Below are 18,076 nucleotides of genomic sequence, written 5' to 3' on the forward strand. Positions count from 1 at the left end.
AATCAGAAAAATTATTTTCTGAGGAGTTTATATGTATTACATCAATACGCTTGTCAAACAATCTTCAGTAATTCCTCTCTCAACATAAGATACAAGTCACTTGCATGCAATGGATCTGATGGAGCGTGCCATTCATTTTCCTCCATTAGCAGACAACACAGTTCAAATACAGTTTCATCGCAAGGAAACTGGCATTTTGGAGTGCACTCTTCCATACACGCAGTGATATCTTGCATTCCAGTGGGTTTCAGTCGATCCTCGGCACTGTGCATGGCAGGGAATGAATACATGACGTCTGGCCGACTGGCATGATGGGAGAGACAAAATATTTTACCTGCACAAGATTATTTATCATAGCCATCCATGTGCCAAAGAGCATTTGGGCCTCTGCAGCTGTACTGGCGTCTTCTAAGGCGTCGTGCTCTTCTTAATTCCACGCCGACTGGGTCAACCGATTTTATAATTTGTCTTATTGTATCTTGTGAGACAACAACGAGAGAGGAATTACTGAAGATTGTTTGACAAGCGTATTGATGTAATACATATAAACTCCTCAGAAAATAATTTTTCAGATTTTTTTTTTTTATTCAGTAGTCTGTATACTCAGTTACTATGTTTTTTTAGTCCTACAATGCCTTCTTGACCTTTAAATATTCCTTAATGACCCAAATTAAACAGAATAATTCATTGCAAAATTGAATTTTTTTTAACTATGCTTACCTGATCTATGGTTATTCTTTTCCATTTGTGACTAACAAAAACCAAGATGTTACATTTTGCTTGAAATGTCCTGAACTTGACTGCTTAAATATGTATTAAGTATTAATGTATTACTTGTATATTAAAAATTGTGTCTTTTCATAGAAGGCATCTGTACAACATAATACTTTATTTTTATATACCAACATTCAGGTGCAGTCAGGAAATACATAGTGGATGAAGAGTGAGTTTATTGAATGCAATAAAATATTACCACTCTTCATTACAGAAGCATTCACTTAATACTATGTAGCTGCTGAAAACAACCATCCAATGGTTATGCGTAACATCTTGGGTCATTTTAATAAAGCCCTAGAACTTTTATATAACTGGAACACAATGCCAAATGCAAGCTGTTTCTATAAAATTCTAAAAACAGTGAAGGAACGAATACAAAGTTTGTTTCTATTTGACCAATACGAACAGTTGTGTTGATGCAACTTACAACGGATAATTAACGGAGTTATGGTTATTGACAGAATTAAACAATATCCATGACCCAGATATTGCTTTCGAGAACGGCATTGAATTCTGATCGGAAGTCTGGGAAATTTTCATAGCTGTCAGCAATGTACAAAACCTCTCTGGTCAAAACCACACCACAATGACTTTCCCTCCGCCACCCCACGTCAGAAATTGGGAATAGTCAGAATTCTGACTTTATTCTCAGAATTCTGACTTTAAAGTGGGAATTCTGACTTTAAAGTCAGAATTCTGACTTTATTCTCAGTATTCTGCCCTTTGTTATAAGTTTAAGTAGAAACACGTTTACATGTAGCGCTTTACCTCCCTCTAACGGTTGCTGTTAAAGGCTGATGTGGAAACCTTTTATGTTGTGCCTTGGACAAGATTTGTCCGTGAGTATTATTCGAATTTTGAAACAATATTTTATTTTGGTTACATGTGATGTTTAATGCAAACCTATTCACCGTAAATGTGATGTAGCTTGTATGTGTTTAGCTAACGCACAATTTTACTCCTAGTTTTAAGACGGTCTTAAGAGGGCAATGGTTTGAGGCCATTCTACAAATAAATCAGCTAAAAGAAACCAAGTCTGATTATTTGGAGCGTCGTTAACTCGCTGTCTAGCTGGTGAAAAACTAGATGCTTCAGAGTGAGGACAGCACACTCAGAATTCTGACTTTATTCTCAGAAATCTGACTTTAAAGTCAGAATTCCCACTTTAAAGTCAGAATTCTGAGAATAAAGTCAGAATTCTGAGAAAAAAAGTCAGAATCCTGTCACCCTTCGTTTTTTTTTTCTTCACTGGCGTTCCTTGTTGTTGTTTTTTTGCCACCTCTGGCTAACTGAGATATTGGCTGGGCAAAAAGCTGCCGGGGAGGGAGGGAGGGAGGTTGCAGCCAGCGCCAGCTCGGTGAACGAGCGTGGCAGCGGGAGCGAGCGTAAAGGCAGGGGCGGAGGAAGGAAGGAAGGAGGGAAGGAAGGAAGGAAGGAGGGAAGGAAGGAAGGAAGGAAGGAAGGGAGGGAGGGAGGGAGGAAGGAAGGAAGGAAGGAAGGAAGGAAGGAAGGAAGGAAGGAAGGAAGGAAGGAAGGAAGGAAGGAAGGAAGGAAGGAAGGAAGGAAGGAAGGAAGGAAGGAAGGAAGGAAGGAAGGAAGGAAGGAAGGAAGGAAGGAAGGAAGGAAGGAAGGAAGGGAGGGAGGGAGGGAGGGAGGGAGTCGATAAAAACCAGTGGACCACAGTTGCCCGCCGAGTCCAAGGCGAAGTGGATGAACGGATCCGACCTTTTTCCTTGTACGGCGTCTTTCTATAGCTGCGAAGGAGCTGCTCTACAGTGATGCTCCAACTCGTGCATCTCGTGGCGTTGTTGGTGTGCGGCAGCCAAGGTAAAACGTGCGCGCGTGTGCGTGCGTGGTGTGTGTATGTGCGCGCGGAATACCCGAGCTTTATGACTTAGTGCACAACTTTATTTGGGCGTTTTGAGATGCTGTGGACGGACGGAGAGAGGGGCTGGATTGTTGGACTGGACCTTGTTTGGTAGTTGCAGCACATCTTTGCAGGAGCCAGGGGGCTTTGAAAGGAGGGGGCGGTTGAGGGAGCCTTTTTTTTTTTTCTTTTTTATTGAGCAAAAACACTTTTCTGGTCACTGTTTTCTGTTTAGGTTCTTTGAAATGTCCTACATGTACATCCAGATACTTGGAACTTTAAGTCGCAAAAGAAAGATTTGTGTTCCGTATTGTGAATCGTGCATGCATGACCCCCCACTTCTTCTGTCCAGTCGATCCAAAGTGAGGCATTTGCACTTGTAGTCAGTGATGCCTTTGAGAAGTTTGCACAAGCTGCATTGTTGCGTCTGTGTCTTGTGTATTGATGTGTGTGCACAAGTGGAGACGATGCCTGTGTCTGCGCTTGCACATCCGATGAGCAGCCTCATGATTGTCACAACTGAGTGTCGTTCGGGAACGCACATAGGATCTGGCAGCTTGTGTTTAACAAATCCATCAATAACCACCCACAGTCAGGATCATTGTAATAATGAAAAGGTCCAATTTTCATTTCTTCTGTCAGACTTTCATGGTAGGTGATTGTTTTCCCTTTTATAATATTGGTGGCGCACGGTATCACACAGAGAGCTGTTTGTTTGTTTGTTTGTTTGTTATTGCTTGTGTTGGATATCAAATGAAAAAGAAAAAAAAAAGCAGCATGACGCGGTGCGCCACTGCAACCACGACAACGAAAATAGTGTCAAATATATTCCTCTCTGACCGAGTCATGGTATTCTATTTGCAAAGCAAACATTTTGTCACAGCTCATTTAACATGTAGGCAACCTAGCGATACTGTTATTACAATAAAGCACCAAATAATCGGCAATTATGGAAAAATGGTCGCATGCACAGAAATCGACAGTATACCAAAACCTTGTGTCTTTAAATAGAGATCATGACGTTTGTTGATGAGATCAGGGATTGTCAACTGGTGGTCCGTGGCGGGCGGTATTGCAGGTGGCCCGCCAAATTGGAAAAATGAAATTGCTTTATTTATCTAGTGTTGCACTTGATTTCTTTGAGAATAATTTAGCCATCCGAATGATGTCAAATGGAGCTGAGATTCGAAAAATCCATTTGGTTACGTGACGCAAGCTTAATCCCGTCCACTATGTGCTTTTTATCTGACAACGGTGCAGCTCAGGGTGTCTCTTTCCGACTTTTCACTTCAAGCAACCTCTTCAGATCTATTAGGAGCATCTCCTTTTCACATGATTTTTGTTTATTTATTAATTTACTTTTACACACCATTTCACCTGCTGCACTTTAAAACATATTTGCCAGTTTGAGATGTTCGCTTGTGGCAGGCACAGTGTCAGTGTTTGGTCAAAATATTGCCATATGAGGCACGGTATTGCTCCAAAATGTGTCATTTCTTCAAAATATTTGGTTAAATAAACATTTCCAGAGTGTGCATGACTTCTCGCAGCGTATTCAATTTGAGCATGTTTTGGTGAAAAGAAAGAAAGAAAGAAAGACAGACAGACAGAAAGAAAAAAAACCCCGCATCAACAAACTGCTTCAAACACTCTTGGAATTGTGAGTAAATGATCTTTTTTTTCGGTTTCCACCTCCCAGAAACCGCATGCAAATGCAATCAGGGATTTTCTGTCAAGAGGCAAATCTAGCTTTAAGTCTGTCTATGCGCCATTTGAACAGATTGTTTGGTGAACTCATCGTTTGCAGCCGCTTGTATTTGTGTCATTTCCGAGTGAAAGACAATGGAACCACTTGTGTTTGCAAGTGTCTTTCTCTGCGAGGAGATCAACCGTCTAGAGAAAGAAATCAATAGTACAAAATGCACTCGGCGAGAATCTGGAGCATGTTTCTGACATTTTTCGTCTTGGATCTTTGCAAGATTGCCTCTTATCCTCTGCATCTCTTCTTCTTCACATTGACATGCAAGCTTCTCAACTGGCTATTCGATTTTGAAGCAACCATGGTCATTTCAGCTCGTTGATTGAGGATTTTGCTCCAGCTTTGCCGAGTGCGCAAAATGACGGTACTGCAAAGAGGGTTGATGGAAAGTTCAACAAGGGTAATCACAAATCAATGCTGTGAACTGAATGAATATTTGCAAAGGGCTCATTTTAAGAATGGAAAAAACGTCGATCGGAATTACAATTCAATAATATGAATAAATCATTCTGTCAAATAGTATTTCTTTGTCTGTATGCACAATTCCAGCATATAGTAAGGCTCATACTGCTGCTCACTTTTTTCAATGTTCCTTTTCAAGAGGTTCCATTCTGCATGGGTGTTGTCAACCTCAGTGTGGCCTGTCAGGATATTGGGCAAGCTTTTATTCGCAATCGTGAGCAATGTCACACGCTTTTGTAGAAATGTCCGCGTCTCCATTTATCATAAATGATACGTAAGGCGCAAAAGAGATTTAATCACCGAGCGAGCGGTCAGTCCGCACCGAACGCATATAAAGGCCAATTACTAGTCTCTGCATTATGCGCCATCTGCCTCACTTCATATTACTTTAAATTCACCACCGACAGAAGCCTTTGAGGACTGCTTATCTGTCAGCGTTCCAGCCTGAGATGAACACAAAAGCTTTATTTCGTTTCACTTTTGCGCACGTCTGCTTTTTCCTTCACTCTTCGAAAAAAACGCGAGAGATATATTTGCTTGAGTTTTGCTAGGGTGTCTTTGTTTGTGTTGAAAACATACTTGTGGCTTTCCCCTCGATTGGATACGATGATCTAATATAAGTGTGGTCCATTTTTAATTCTTGTTTTTATTTTATTAGATATATATCCTTTTCTTTTTCAATCAGACAATCAGTATGTAAGTTTTTGCAAACATGACCTTTTATCAGGCCAGTCTTCAGAAATCTAGTTTCCTATTGCGTGCATCCGTCGCTTGTAATTCCCTCGCTCCCTCCCGGCTGCAATGATTGTCTTTGATGGAGGGCAACGTCGGTTGCTCAGACTGCTGACTGACTGACTGACTGACTGACTGCACGCTGGGCTCAGTGAAGGACAACAGAGCGTGGAGCAGCTTTATTCGGCCCCACTAGGAGCTGTCGTACTCAGCGGGGTCAGCTCATCCAGCACAATGTAGTCAAAGTCAAATTTTGGTGAGAGTATGTTTGATGCACGGACGGCCATGATAGCTTGAAAGATGATCATGGAGACGACTTTTTCAGAAACTTGGATGAAATGTGGGGGATTCGTTTTTTCTTCATTGATCGTTAGTCTCTTCATAATGCACATTGTTGACCGCTGTGTTGGACACAAGCTCAGCGTTTGTTACCTTTTTTTTTCTTTTTTTTTTTTTTACCAGAATAGTTTATTAACCCAGTTGAAGGAAACCTCCCAAAATGCATTGCGTCGGCAAAGAAGCTTGTAGCGGCTGCACTCAGTCACTCAGTCAGTCCCACAAAGGCTGTCTTTGTCTTATTCAAGCATCTCAAGGTTGTCGTTTAAGTCTTTTGAAAAGTAATAGCATTCCTAACTTCCCGCTAATTGGGTTAGAAGGCTAACGGATGACTCAAAAACCCTTGAAGGTTTGCATTCCCGCTGGAAAATCGTTCTCGGCAAATGTGTTAAACTGTTATACAACATATGATCAGCTCAGCCGTAACTAAGTATTTCCGTCCCCCCCACCCCCTCTTCTTTTCTGTCTGTTTGTCACAGCTATCCTGCAGGTTTCCATTTCTTTGAGCAAGGGGGAGTTAAGAGTTGGAGAGTCCAAGTTCTTCATCTGCTCAGGTAGAAAACGCCGCTGCTGTGTGTGTGTGTGTGTGTGTGTGTGTGTGTGTGTGTGTTTCCATGCATCATATGTTTGGAGACTGGTTGTATCGGCACAGTGGGGGGACTGTTTGTTCTTTTAATGACAGTAAACAGCAGCTCCATGCTCCCCATATGGTGAGTGACATTAACCCCCCCCCCCATTGTTCCCCTTCTAAATGGTCATCAAGCGAGTTCAGCGCTGGCAGGTCCAAGCCACCTCCCGCTGTTTGCCTCTTCACTTCTGCCAGCCAGCTCACAAACAAGCGTAGCCTGAAAAGAGCGTTGGAGGTGTGTCAAGAAGCTCTTCTTGACACCGCAGGCTGTCTCGCTCGCTCATCCTCGGCCTTGCTCTATTTAAATGCAATATTGGCTTAATAATGGCCTTGCTTGCATAACATTGGCCTGTCCTAATGACAATCATCATGGACATGTGTGACAATGACAATATTCTATTCTATCAAATTCTAAACAACCTATTTGAAAAAGCAGAGAGCGATACGTTCAATGAATCCAGCCTGGAATTAGTACATAATCCAAATATTTTGGGCATTTTTACAAGTGCGTATGAGCAGAAATCAGTTTGACCATGTAAAAAAAAAAAAAAAAAAAAACTGCGGAGAAATGCTGACGGTGTATTCCAAAGCAAAGACAGTTGAAAAGGTTTTACAGGATTTAAACAAGAATTCAATGCAAGCATGAGTTAAATGCAAATAAGAAAAGGTTAACCGTACGAGACAGGAATAAAACAAATAGAAATAGAACTGGTCCAAACCAAAACTCACAGCTAAAAAGCGAATAGCACAGAAGGTGAAAAATTGAAATCCTCAGTCGTGCTTAAAAGCAAACAGAAAAAGGATTTCCTGGCAAGACGAGAAGCTGGCGAAACAAGCACAAAGGTGACGATGGTGACAAGCAAACATCAACTTTCCTTCCAGCTCTCCTGCATGGACAGCAGCGGGTGGGAGAGTAAAACAGAAGGGTTAAAAAAATGGACACACTGATAAAAGTTCGATCTGCGTGGGTAAGGATTTCAAATAAAAACAATGGCTACCAGAGAAGAAGAGGCGCCAATCATCAAATCAAATCAAATCATTGCGCTTGACTGGCTGACACTAAAGAGCATTTAAGCGGCTCCAGCCAAGCGTGACAGATATGGAGGGAGGGACTCAACTGACATGATGTAACCTCTCCAATTAACGCAGTGGCATCACGCCAAAACAAGCGTCAGCTGCTCAAACACATCACAGGCGGCGCCATGTTTGTTTGCCTGTGCTTTGGAAGAACTGAAGCAGGATTTAGCATGGGACTGCACAAGTAGCTAGCATGCAACCCTCCGGGAGTATTTCTTCTGCTATCATTTCTTCTTCCACTATCACTTGGCCATTGGCAAATATAGAACGTGTGGTGCATGACCACCACCACCACCACCACCACCTTCTTCGCCACCAGGAGACCCCAAAATGCAAGGCATTGGCTGAATGGTGGAAACAATTTGGGATCCAGAAACCATGTGACATGGGTTCAACCAACGCCTTGTATGTTACTTCCGCCAGTTGGACGAAGGATATACATACAGTAGAATGGTCGCTGTCTAATCATCATCTTGTAGCCATCTTGACGCCGTTCCGACTTTTGCTTTTTTGCAGCCATTGGCGAGCCGGTGAGGCTGGAGTGGTACAATCCTCAGGGCGAGCGCATCGTGGCCTCCAAGCGAATGGCGTTTCACACGGAGGCATCGCGATCCCGGCTCATAATCTACAACGCCAGTGTGGAGGACGCCGGCATCTACCGCTGCCGGGCCACTGAAGCCAGTGGTCGCATGGCGGAGGCATCAGTGGTGCTGGAGATTTACCGTAAGCTCCACACACCTTTCTCTATTTCAGTGCGTCTCAATTATTTTCTGTTACGCCCCCCCCTAGCAAGAAGAAAACTAATCGCGCCCCCCCTCCCCACCGTGACTATCCTAACTTGTCTTGTAAGTCGTAAAATGTTGCACTGTCATAAACGTGACAGAAGTAACAATGAGAGCGCCACTGCCCCCTGCTGTAGTAAACGCGCAATTACACTTTATTCTAGTACTGCCAAAAAAAAAGCCTGTTCCCCAGGGTCACACGCGCCCCCCCAGGAATAGCACCGCGCCCCCCAAGGGGGGCGCGCCCCACTATTTGAGAAGCACTGCTCTATTTACTGCTCCGAGCGTGCCACGCGAGCTAATAATCACGTCGCAGCTCAATGAATCCGCATCATTGGGTGATTCGGAAACCGTTTTATGTCCATGTGTAGGATTATGGGTGTCTATGTTCCCTCTTTGTCTTGTAATTAAAGTCGAATGACTTGGAGCCACGCCATGGGACTCTGATCCTGCCAGGCATGATGAGGGAGGGATATGCCACTGAGGCCAGCCTTCCTTGCTGACCCAGCAAGGATAAAACCCAATGTTATGAGGCACAAAGGAAGGGGGGGGGACGCGGAGCGTTTGTTGTTCAGTATTTACACAGACAATTCCATTGTGAGGATGGCATGGTTAAAACAAACTCAGAATTGCAGTAGGATTGCTCTCAAGAGTGATAGCATCCATGTTTCATGTACTGTAAGTCAGCGGTTGCCTTTTGTGATGGCCAAGTAAGTTTCTCGAATTCTTGTTTTGCTAGCACCCATTTGCACAAAATCTTCCAGAGGTTAGCCCAAGACGTCCGTTGCGAGACTTGTGAAAATAAAGACAGGAGAGCAAAATCAAATCAAAAGAGTACAGAATTAAAGGGGATGCTTATTTGCCGTTTTGAACGTGTGCAAAGATGGAATGCAACAAAAGTGGACATAGAGAACTCAAATACACAAGATCATTTTCTGCTTGACAAAAAGAACACAGTGCTCAAGATGTCCAATGTACAAGGAGGAAAGGACATTGGATGAATGACCATGCAGGCACTATGCATTGACAGGTCAAGAAATACAAATATTTTTCAGTCATTGTGATTTTGATCATCAAAAGAAGTGTGATTATTTTTTTTCCATAATCTCCCAACCCCACTATTTTCTCACCAAAATGTCCTCCGATTCTTTTTTGAACTGTTGATTGTAATTGCTGTTATTTAAGGAGGCAGGCGTCTGCTCTGTCATATGCACTGTGTTAGGATATGGATTTTAGATATTGATCTGACTCCAAATTGTGATCAACACTTAACACAAGAATTGCTATGTTCTAATCCACACACTGGCGCACCTAACAATTTTGCGAGTTCGTTCTGTCAAAGAGAAGACCAGTAGATCAATCAGACCGAATTTACCAATTGTTTAATCTTGTCAAAGCAAGCTAATACAGGCGCCTGGGTCTTGGGTCCTTAACACAAAAACTCGTGTGCCTTCGTGACCAGAAAAGACAACACATTCAACCACACAAATGTCCAAAATGTCCAAGGTGAATAATGCAGACTGGTATTTATTTGGACTGAAAACAAAGCAAACTTTTGCACGATAAGTAAATACTTGAGTGTGTAACGAACGTTGCCACTCGGGCAAAAAAGTCGACAATCTTGTTTGATCTCGCAGAGAGGCTGACTTTTCGAGACATCCAGTCGCCGCAGGAATTCCGCTACGGTGATACGGCGGAGGTGCTGTGTGATGTCATCAGCTCGCCGGTGCCGCAGGTCGTGTGGTCCTACCAGGGGAGGGAGATCACTGAGGAACGCCACAGTAAGTGGAAATCAGAAAGAAAGAAAGAAAGAAAGAAAGAAAGAAAGAAAGAAAGAAAGAAAGAAAGAAAGAAAGAAAGAAAGAAAGAAAGAAAGAAAGAAAGAAAGAAAGAAAGAAAGAAAGAAAGAAAGAAAGAAAGAAAGAAAGAAAGAAAGAAAGAAAGAAAGAAAGAAAGAATCTGTGTCCATTTGATCTGCCAAAGATTGACTGACAATCTTCTTTTGTCATTTTGTTAAACATGCTTCTCTTGTCTGTCAATTTTTTCCCCTGCCTTGTTTTTGAAAAGTTTTTTTTTTCTTTCCCCCGATTCAGGCAGGTTCAAAATGCTGACAAACAACAGCCTGCAGATCCACCGCGTGACCAAAGCGGACGAGGGAGTGTACCGCTGCGAGGCCAGCGTGGAGGCTCGCGGCGAGATCGACCATGTGGATATCGCCGTGGTGGTCAACGGTGAGTTGGATGAATGTCAATGACGTAGCGTTTGGCAACGGTTATGTTTCCATCCCGAGTCTCCTGTTATTGCTTCCATGCGATTGGAAATGTCCAAAATGGCTTGGAGGTTTCAAAAAAAAAAGAAAAAAAGGAGGATGGAATTTTGATTTCCAAATTTGTATTCATCTAGCGGCACCATTCCTGTCTTGTAATGGTTGAGCTGCTCCAATCCTGTCTGTGCCTCATGTAGTAATATCAAATTGTCCCTTGAGCCGCCACCCCCCCCAAAAAAAGCTGTGTTGGATATTACTCGCCATTTATACGAGGCGAAGCTTGCTCATTGATTTGCGACATGGCTACCTGCAACAATCGGTGCAGTGTTGGGCTGAGACAAAATGGATTCTGTAACGGATTGTAATGGATTAACCAACTTTGCTTTCAAGCGAGCAACGTGCTTGCCGTTGCTTGATGTCGGCCAGAAACCTCAAATGTTCAAATATGGTCCAAATTTTTGTTGAAGAAAATGTTAATGAAGGTTAATTGGAAATATGGACTCACGTTTCAGCAGGATCAATCGCAAATTGCACATTTGCTAATTTTGTGTCCAGTTGTGCGCAGTTTTGGGTTGCCTTCTTTTTCTGATGCGATTCTTTTCCCATTGTGTCCACAGTTCCCCCGGTTCTGTCCGTTACCCAACAGTCATTCAACGCCACCGCCGACTACCAGGAGTCCGTCACCTTTACTTGCATCACCTCCGGATCGCCCGACCCTGTGGTAACATGGCACAGGTATGTTCCACTCTCCAGAAAAACATTTTGCGTCCCATTCACGGAAATCTCACAGCAGCTCTTGAATTTGTGTTCCCAACTGCGTCAATACTTCCTGCAGGTAAAACAAGGAGCTGCGGCACGGCACGCTGGTTATAGATCAAGTCGATAAACCTTTGAATTGATATTCCGTCCTCGCGCACAAGCCTTCCCCCAGCCGTCTAGTAATAGCACACGCTACTTTGGGAGCGGGTGTGTAAAAATGAGCGCCTGGAGAGCCTTTGACACCGCGCTGTCAGCTTTGCACCTAGTGCTCCGAAAATGAGCTCATAGAAAAGCAGCCATTTCCACATGAGGGTCTATTGATAAAGGTGCTTGTTTCCTGTGGCCTGCTTAATAGGGGTGTAAATCGCGGGTTTTGTCACGATACGATATAATATCGATATAAAGAACTACGATACGATATTTGCCGATATCTTAAAGCCTGCTGCGATTCATTCACGATGTATCGCGATATAGTGCTCTACGATCGTTTTTTTTTTTTTTTTTTTTTAACTAAAAAATATAGAACAATATCCTGATTTATAACAATTCATACGCAAAATCAACAAGGTACTGCAAACTCTTTATTTAGGAAATGACAAGAGTATTGTAGTATACAAATTGCTTACTTTAACACTGAACTTTGATGTGGTGTTTTTTCTTTAAATGTGCGGCGAGATTTGTGCTCCCTGAATATTTGTTCAGCGCATGGCAGGATTTACAAACTGCACGTGTCTTGTCCGTTGAGCCATCTTTTCTTTGGAATCCAAAGTGCTTCCAAACGAATGACTTGAAGCCTAAAGGGGAGCAAATTTCCACGTCTTTTTGGACACTAGCCATAGCACCAGCCCAGGAGCCGCGTACTAGTTGTCGCCTCCCTTTTCACGTGCCTGCTCTGCTCACAACACAACAACGCCGCGCACCCGGAAAGAGGAAGCAAGCAACAATGAACTGGATTTCAAAATAAAGTCGCGTCTAATGTCCGAGGTCAAACACGGCGATATAAATCGATGTTTACCTTTAGCATCGATGCCAATAAATCGTAGAGCATTATATCGATTAATCGATGTGTATCAATGTATCGTTAAACCCCTAGTGCTTAATTCTTTGATGCGGCGGATTCATCCGAGCTGGCTTAGCATTGCTAATTGTTCCACATGTCTATGCTGCAGCGTGTCAATGTCATGCTTGCAATACGTCGTCAGGCATGGACGGCACTGTTTAAAAGTCAAAAATGTCTTCCTCCAAAGACTGATTGGCGCAAACGGTCAAGGATTGACAATGGTAACACGTTGACGTCTGCATTCCATACTTATGCTAGCCTTGCATTTTGTCATTCATGAATGTTCAAATATTATGCATCAGGATTGAATGGGATGAAGACAATTGTGCTGCCGCTGCCAGCTGTGCCTACGTCTTCCAATTTCTGTTTTGTTTTGGGGGGGTCTTGGACTGATTGGTTGAATAAAACGGTGCGCTGCCTCAGCAAACTTGGGCTGACCAGCTCCTTGCGGACCGATTACATTACAGCCGTTCATTATTAACAAGTCAGGCTCGCTCGTATACATACATATGTCGACCCGAACTATTTCCACTCGAAAGAAATGGTCTGAAAAAAACATCCGGGCTTTCATTTTGGACATGTCTTGTCAACAATTATTGTACGATCATTATTATGTCCATTATTATAATAGCAAGTAATAGCAGACGATGTGGGGAAAGAACAATCATTCAATCGGTTTGTTTGAAAAACAACAACAAAAACGGAACTCATCATATTGGGATGTACAGCAACCCTGCTGTAAGCAGCATGGCCGTTGTTTTTCTCCATTTTGTTCTTTGTCATATTCTTAAAAGAGAGAGATCTACTTTATACTGGAATTCCCCCATATAGGGACAAATAAAGGACTATCGAATGTAATTGAATCGACACCATTGAGCGTGTCCTCTCCAGCTGTATTGCTGTTTGGGGTGGCGGCTGCACTGACTACAACTTGAAGGCCCTGCAGCGCATAGTGAACACGGCTGGTAAGATTGCTGGTGCTTCGCTCCCCTCCTTGAAGGACATTTACACCTCCCGTCTCACCCGCAAGGCGACCACGATTGTGAGTGATGTGAGTCACCCCGCTCACTCCTTGTTCGAGCTTCTGCCCTCTGGGAAGAGGTACAGAAGCCTGCGCTCCCGCACCACCAGGCTCTCAAACAGCTTCATACTCCAGGCTGTTAGGATCCTGAACTCGCTCCCCCGTTCTGCGTAGCGTCCTGTACTTTTACTGTCTGTACTGTCTGTATGCACACTGGCTCTTATTTGTTGTGTTATCTGTTTATTTATTATTTATTATTACTCTTATTACTTACTATTTATTGTTATTATTGTTTATGTTTTTACTTTTGCGCTATGCTTGCTGGCTCCGTTTTGCTCCTCTTATTTATTGTGTTATCTGTTTATTTAGTATTTATTCATCACTCTTACTATTGATTGTTTGAAGTTTTGCCTTCTTGTTTTTATATTGTGTCGCGTACTTGTATGTCTATCGTGTTTTGTGTCTCGTCACCGTGGGATAGAGAAAAACGTAATTTCGGTCTCTTTGTGTGTTGTGACATGCACATGTGGAGAGATTGACAATAAAGCTGACTTTGACTTTGACTTTGTGTGTTGTGACATGTGGAGAGATTGACAATAAAGCTGACTTTGACTTTGACTTTGAATGGGCATTAGCAAAGATCCACTTTTACAGGTAGGTCTCCCTTTTAACTCTCTTCCATTTGGCACACCGTTGGAAGTCAAGTCATAGCGACTCCCCTGCCTGCCCTCACAAACTTATGAATTGAACCTTTAAGTAAGCAAGCCCAGTTGCATTTCTTGTCTGCGGGATGTGCGGCCTCGCACCCATGCATCTTGAGTAATGGAGCTCCTGTCAGTCAGCGTAATGACATCCACCGAGCCACCTGTCCCATGCTGCTCGTGCCCGGGATGAGCGTATTCCACGCCACAGCCGAGGGCCGCCGGCAGCCGAGTGTAGCCAATACACGTCAGCCTTGACAGACAACACATTCCCTGAGCAGAGGAGGAAGAGCTCTCCGGGTGACACAGTTTGAGAAGTTGTAGCACGTGTGGAGAATTTGGATGCAGGAGGGGGTGTTGATTTAACCATTCACTAATGAAAGATTCATTGAAAAAAAACATGTGCTCTGTCTTTGCATAGGAAAGGCCAGCGACTGGAGCCATCGGATCAGTACATTCTAAGTCAACTGGAAGGGGGGCGGAACATGCTCACCATCCGCAACATCCGTCAGGTTGACGGAGGCTTCTACTACTGCAAGTCTGCCAACAAGGCCGGCTCTCAGGAGATGGAGCTCTTCCTCAAAGTATTTGGTGAGTGGGAAAATGCCCGTAGCTCCCAAGGTTGCGTTGCGTGTACATCGTATAACATCAAGTTTATATTGAATCCTATTTCGCCGGCGTATCAAGGTGATGTATTCATTTTTGGAGGGGTCACCGACTGAAGTATCTGCGGTGTTTCAAATGTCGGCTCTGCTACATGATCCAAATGATCGGAATCAACTTGGCTCATTCTTCAGAATACAGACATGAAATGAAGAGCTTACGCGTAAAGGGAAGGCAATGTTTGAATTTGAATCGGAATAAAACAAATAGCCACGAATACAAAGTGGCATTGTGTAAGCAGATATTAGGTCAGACTGTGTAGACATTTGTTTGCTTCCAATCTAAATTTAGCCTTTGGGGTGGAAGCAAAGAAAAAAACATTGCATATTCTCTTACTGTCTGTCCCAAGCTGCTTAAAAATATTCCAATTTGACAAGAGCCTATTCTTTAAAAAAAAAAACTTGGTTTTCCTCCATCAGCTCCATTTGAACTGTCTTTATTTTTTACGCAATTCCAAATGATCGTTGCTGCTGGCATTGATCAACCCTGGATCATTTCATTTATTATTATTTATTTATTTTCAATTTTTTTTACTTTTCGTTTTTTTTATATTGACTTTTAATTTTGAGTTTCCTGTATGTCAGTGCTTCTCAAATAGTGGGGCGCCCCCCGCGTGTGACCCTGGGGAACAGGCTTTTTTTTTGGCAGTACTAGAATAAAGTGTAATTGCGCGTTTACTACAGCAGGGGGCAGTGGCGCTCTCATTGTTACTTCTGTCACGTTTGCGACAGTGCAACATTTTACGACTTACAAGACAAGTTAGGATAGTCACGGTGGGGAGGGGGGGGGGCGCGAATACCGTTTTTTTCCGTGTATAGTGCGCAATATTTTACTAATTTATTGTCCTAAAATCTGGGGTGCGTATTATACATGGGTACAAAGAAAAAAAGTTTTAATTTTTTTTTTTAAATTTAATTCAAAGTCATGGAACAAAAAGACAGGGTGACATTACCAAAGACAGGAACAGAATGACAGTAACACATGCAATGATCCAACGGTGAGCGAGGGGCAGACAGGACTTAAATACAAAACACGTTACATCGATTGAGGTGACACAGGAAGAGCGGGGTGACACGAACAGAAACTATGGCAACCTAGACACATAGCAAAACTGGGGACGAGACATGACAAATCTCCCCCGAAATAAAACTCACCTTTCTTCTTGTTTGTTGTCAATCGCGCATCGCATTCAGCCATCCTGCCCAACACACTTAGTAAAATTCATAATTGACGACACATCGTTTGATGCGATGGTGCAATCCTCGATGGTGTGTTATTGTCAAATATTGTTTGTTTTTTAATCTCCATCGCGGACCGGACGTCATACGGAGGCCGCCATTACAGATGCGCAGAACGGTTGCGCAAGACACGTCAGCTATATAAAGAGCGAGAGTTCAGTTCTCCACCTATTAGTTTCAATTCACAGTTTAATTAGCAGTTTCAATCAGCAAATAACAAAATGCGTATTACAGGTAATATTTTATTTCACAACACTTTGCCTTGTTCCTTTCGTCTTTGCTGTTCATTTCAAACACGCTCCATACGACCGCAATGCTCTTGTATCAGACGCTCGCTCGATCACCTGCGAGTTTGCCGTCTGTCACAATGTACCCTACACAAATCCGAAACATTTGTTGCGGCTCCGAGTCACGACGAGGGGCAAGTTTTGGTTTCCAAGGTTGTTTTTATTCCTCTTCAACGTCTCTCCCATACAGAGCCGCCTCTTCCCCTGCGCACGGAGCGCGGTGGTGCGTTTAGGGGCAGTCGGAGAAATCATCTCCAACAAAAAAAATGACATCCAGCCTAGTTAAGACCATACCAAAGACTTTAAAAATGGGACCCATTGCCTCCCTGCGTGTGTGACGATCTTTGGGACTTAAAAAAAAAAAAAAAAAAAATTAAATTTTTTTTTAAAAAAATTCATAAAAATTGGGTGCGTATTATACATGGGTACAAGCTTTTTTCCAGCATCAGCATGCCATTGTTAGGGGTGCGTACTATACATGGGGGCGCACTATACACGGAAAAAAACGGTAGTTTTCTTCTTGCTAGGGGGGGGGGGCGTAACAGAAAATAATTGAGAAGCACTGCTGTATGTGAACATTTATTTGGGTCCGTTTCTCTTGCGACTTTGCGCCTTGTGCACAAAAATCTTGAAAACCATTTTGTCAAAAGAGCAAGCAAAAGACCTTCAAATCTGTTGTTCGGAATCGAAACAAATTCACATCCCTACAGGTCAAACATAAATTCGAACGTCTTCCCAGTGTCATTTTGACATGACAGCAATGAAAGCTTTCCTCCCGCCGGTGCAATCACAGATGTTATGTCATTCCGTCTTTCAAAGGCCATCACTGTGGGATCTGATGTTCCTTCACATATACATACGCTTGCGCTGTTTTGAGCAAGCCTCACACTCCCTCAAGTGCACTCTCGACAAGGTTAAAAGCTTCCATCCAACCGTGTGGGCTCGTTCGTTGAGAACCCATGTAGCGACGTTGTTGGAAAGATGGTGAAAATGTGTTATGCAACATTTAGAAACCATGCCCCCCCCCCCCCCCCCCCCCACACACACACACACACACATGCGGCGTTTTCAAGCTAGCTTTGAGTTCCTTATCTGGAGCAAGCAATCGCCCTTAGCACACTTCTAACGTTTGTGTCAGAATGAAAACACCCGGTTCTTCTCCCCCCCCCAGAAAAAAAAGAAAATCAGGGAAGGCAGAATGTGCATGGCAGCAGAGGCAGGCTGGATATTTGAGAAAGACGTTTCATCTGTAAATCTGCTGAGAGTGGGCCAGAGGGTTTCCTCCTCGTCTTGACAGAAGCAGAAGCCAGTGATTTAGAAATGATCAGCACCTCGGTCATGCATCATCTGTGTGTGTTTAAACCTGCCGGCGGCGCAGCCTTCATCTTCTCTTTCTGACTGGCGCTCTCATCTTCTCTTATTTTTCTGGTGACTGTCTCCACCCTCCAAATACATTCGACGTGGCCTGCAGTCCAGCCCCACATCACACACCTGAAGAATGTGACAGCGGTGGAGGGCAACGGCGCCATGATTCTCTGCATGGCTGAGGGCGAGCCGTTGCCGGACATCTCCTGGAGACGAGCCAGCGATGGGCGGACCTTTGTGGACGGAGACAAGGTAGCTAGCGACCGACCGAGCGCCAAAAGACCCATCTGCCATTG

At 43.5% G+C, this 18,076-nt stretch overlaps 1 protein-coding gene across 3 annotated transcripts in view; it reads left to right on the top strand.

The window, feature by feature from the left end:
• Nucleotides 1–2,445: 2,445 nt before the first annotated feature.
• The window catches only part of LOC133145506 (neural cell adhesion molecule 2-like), a 28,078-nt gene continuing 12,447 nt past the window's right edge, over nucleotides 2,446–18,076 (top strand). Inside the window, exons 1-8 of one of the 3 annotated variants that reach the window (XM_061269089.1) lie at nucleotides 2,446–2,604; nucleotides 6,413–6,487; nucleotides 8,155–8,361; nucleotides 10,058–10,201; nucleotides 10,514–10,651; nucleotides 11,304–11,421; nucleotides 14,649–14,818; nucleotides 17,887–18,032. In XM_061269089.1, the coding sequence (XP_061125073.1) occupies nucleotides 2,556–2,604; nucleotides 6,413–6,487; nucleotides 8,155–8,361; nucleotides 10,058–10,201; nucleotides 10,514–10,651; nucleotides 11,304–11,421; nucleotides 14,649–14,818; nucleotides 17,887–18,032 (1,047 nt within the window). In that variant the 5' untranslated portion in view covers nucleotides 2,446–2,555. Of the gene's footprint in view, nucleotides 2,605–3,096; nucleotides 3,296–5,704; nucleotides 5,854–6,412; nucleotides 6,488–8,154; nucleotides 8,362–10,057; nucleotides 10,202–10,513; nucleotides 10,652–11,303; nucleotides 11,422–14,648; nucleotides 14,819–17,886; nucleotides 18,033–18,076 lie in introns of those variants that run through there. The other 2 variants (XM_061269081.1, XM_061269098.1) reach the window with 2 other exon arrangements.

The sequence above is a fragment of the Syngnathus typhle genome, linkage group LG2 (assembly GCF_033458585.1).
Source record: "Syngnathus typhle isolate RoL2023-S1 ecotype Sweden linkage group LG2, RoL_Styp_1.0, whole genome shotgun sequence".
Lineage (NCBI taxonomy): Eukaryota > Metazoa > Chordata > Actinopteri > Syngnathiformes > Syngnathidae > Syngnathus > Syngnathus typhle.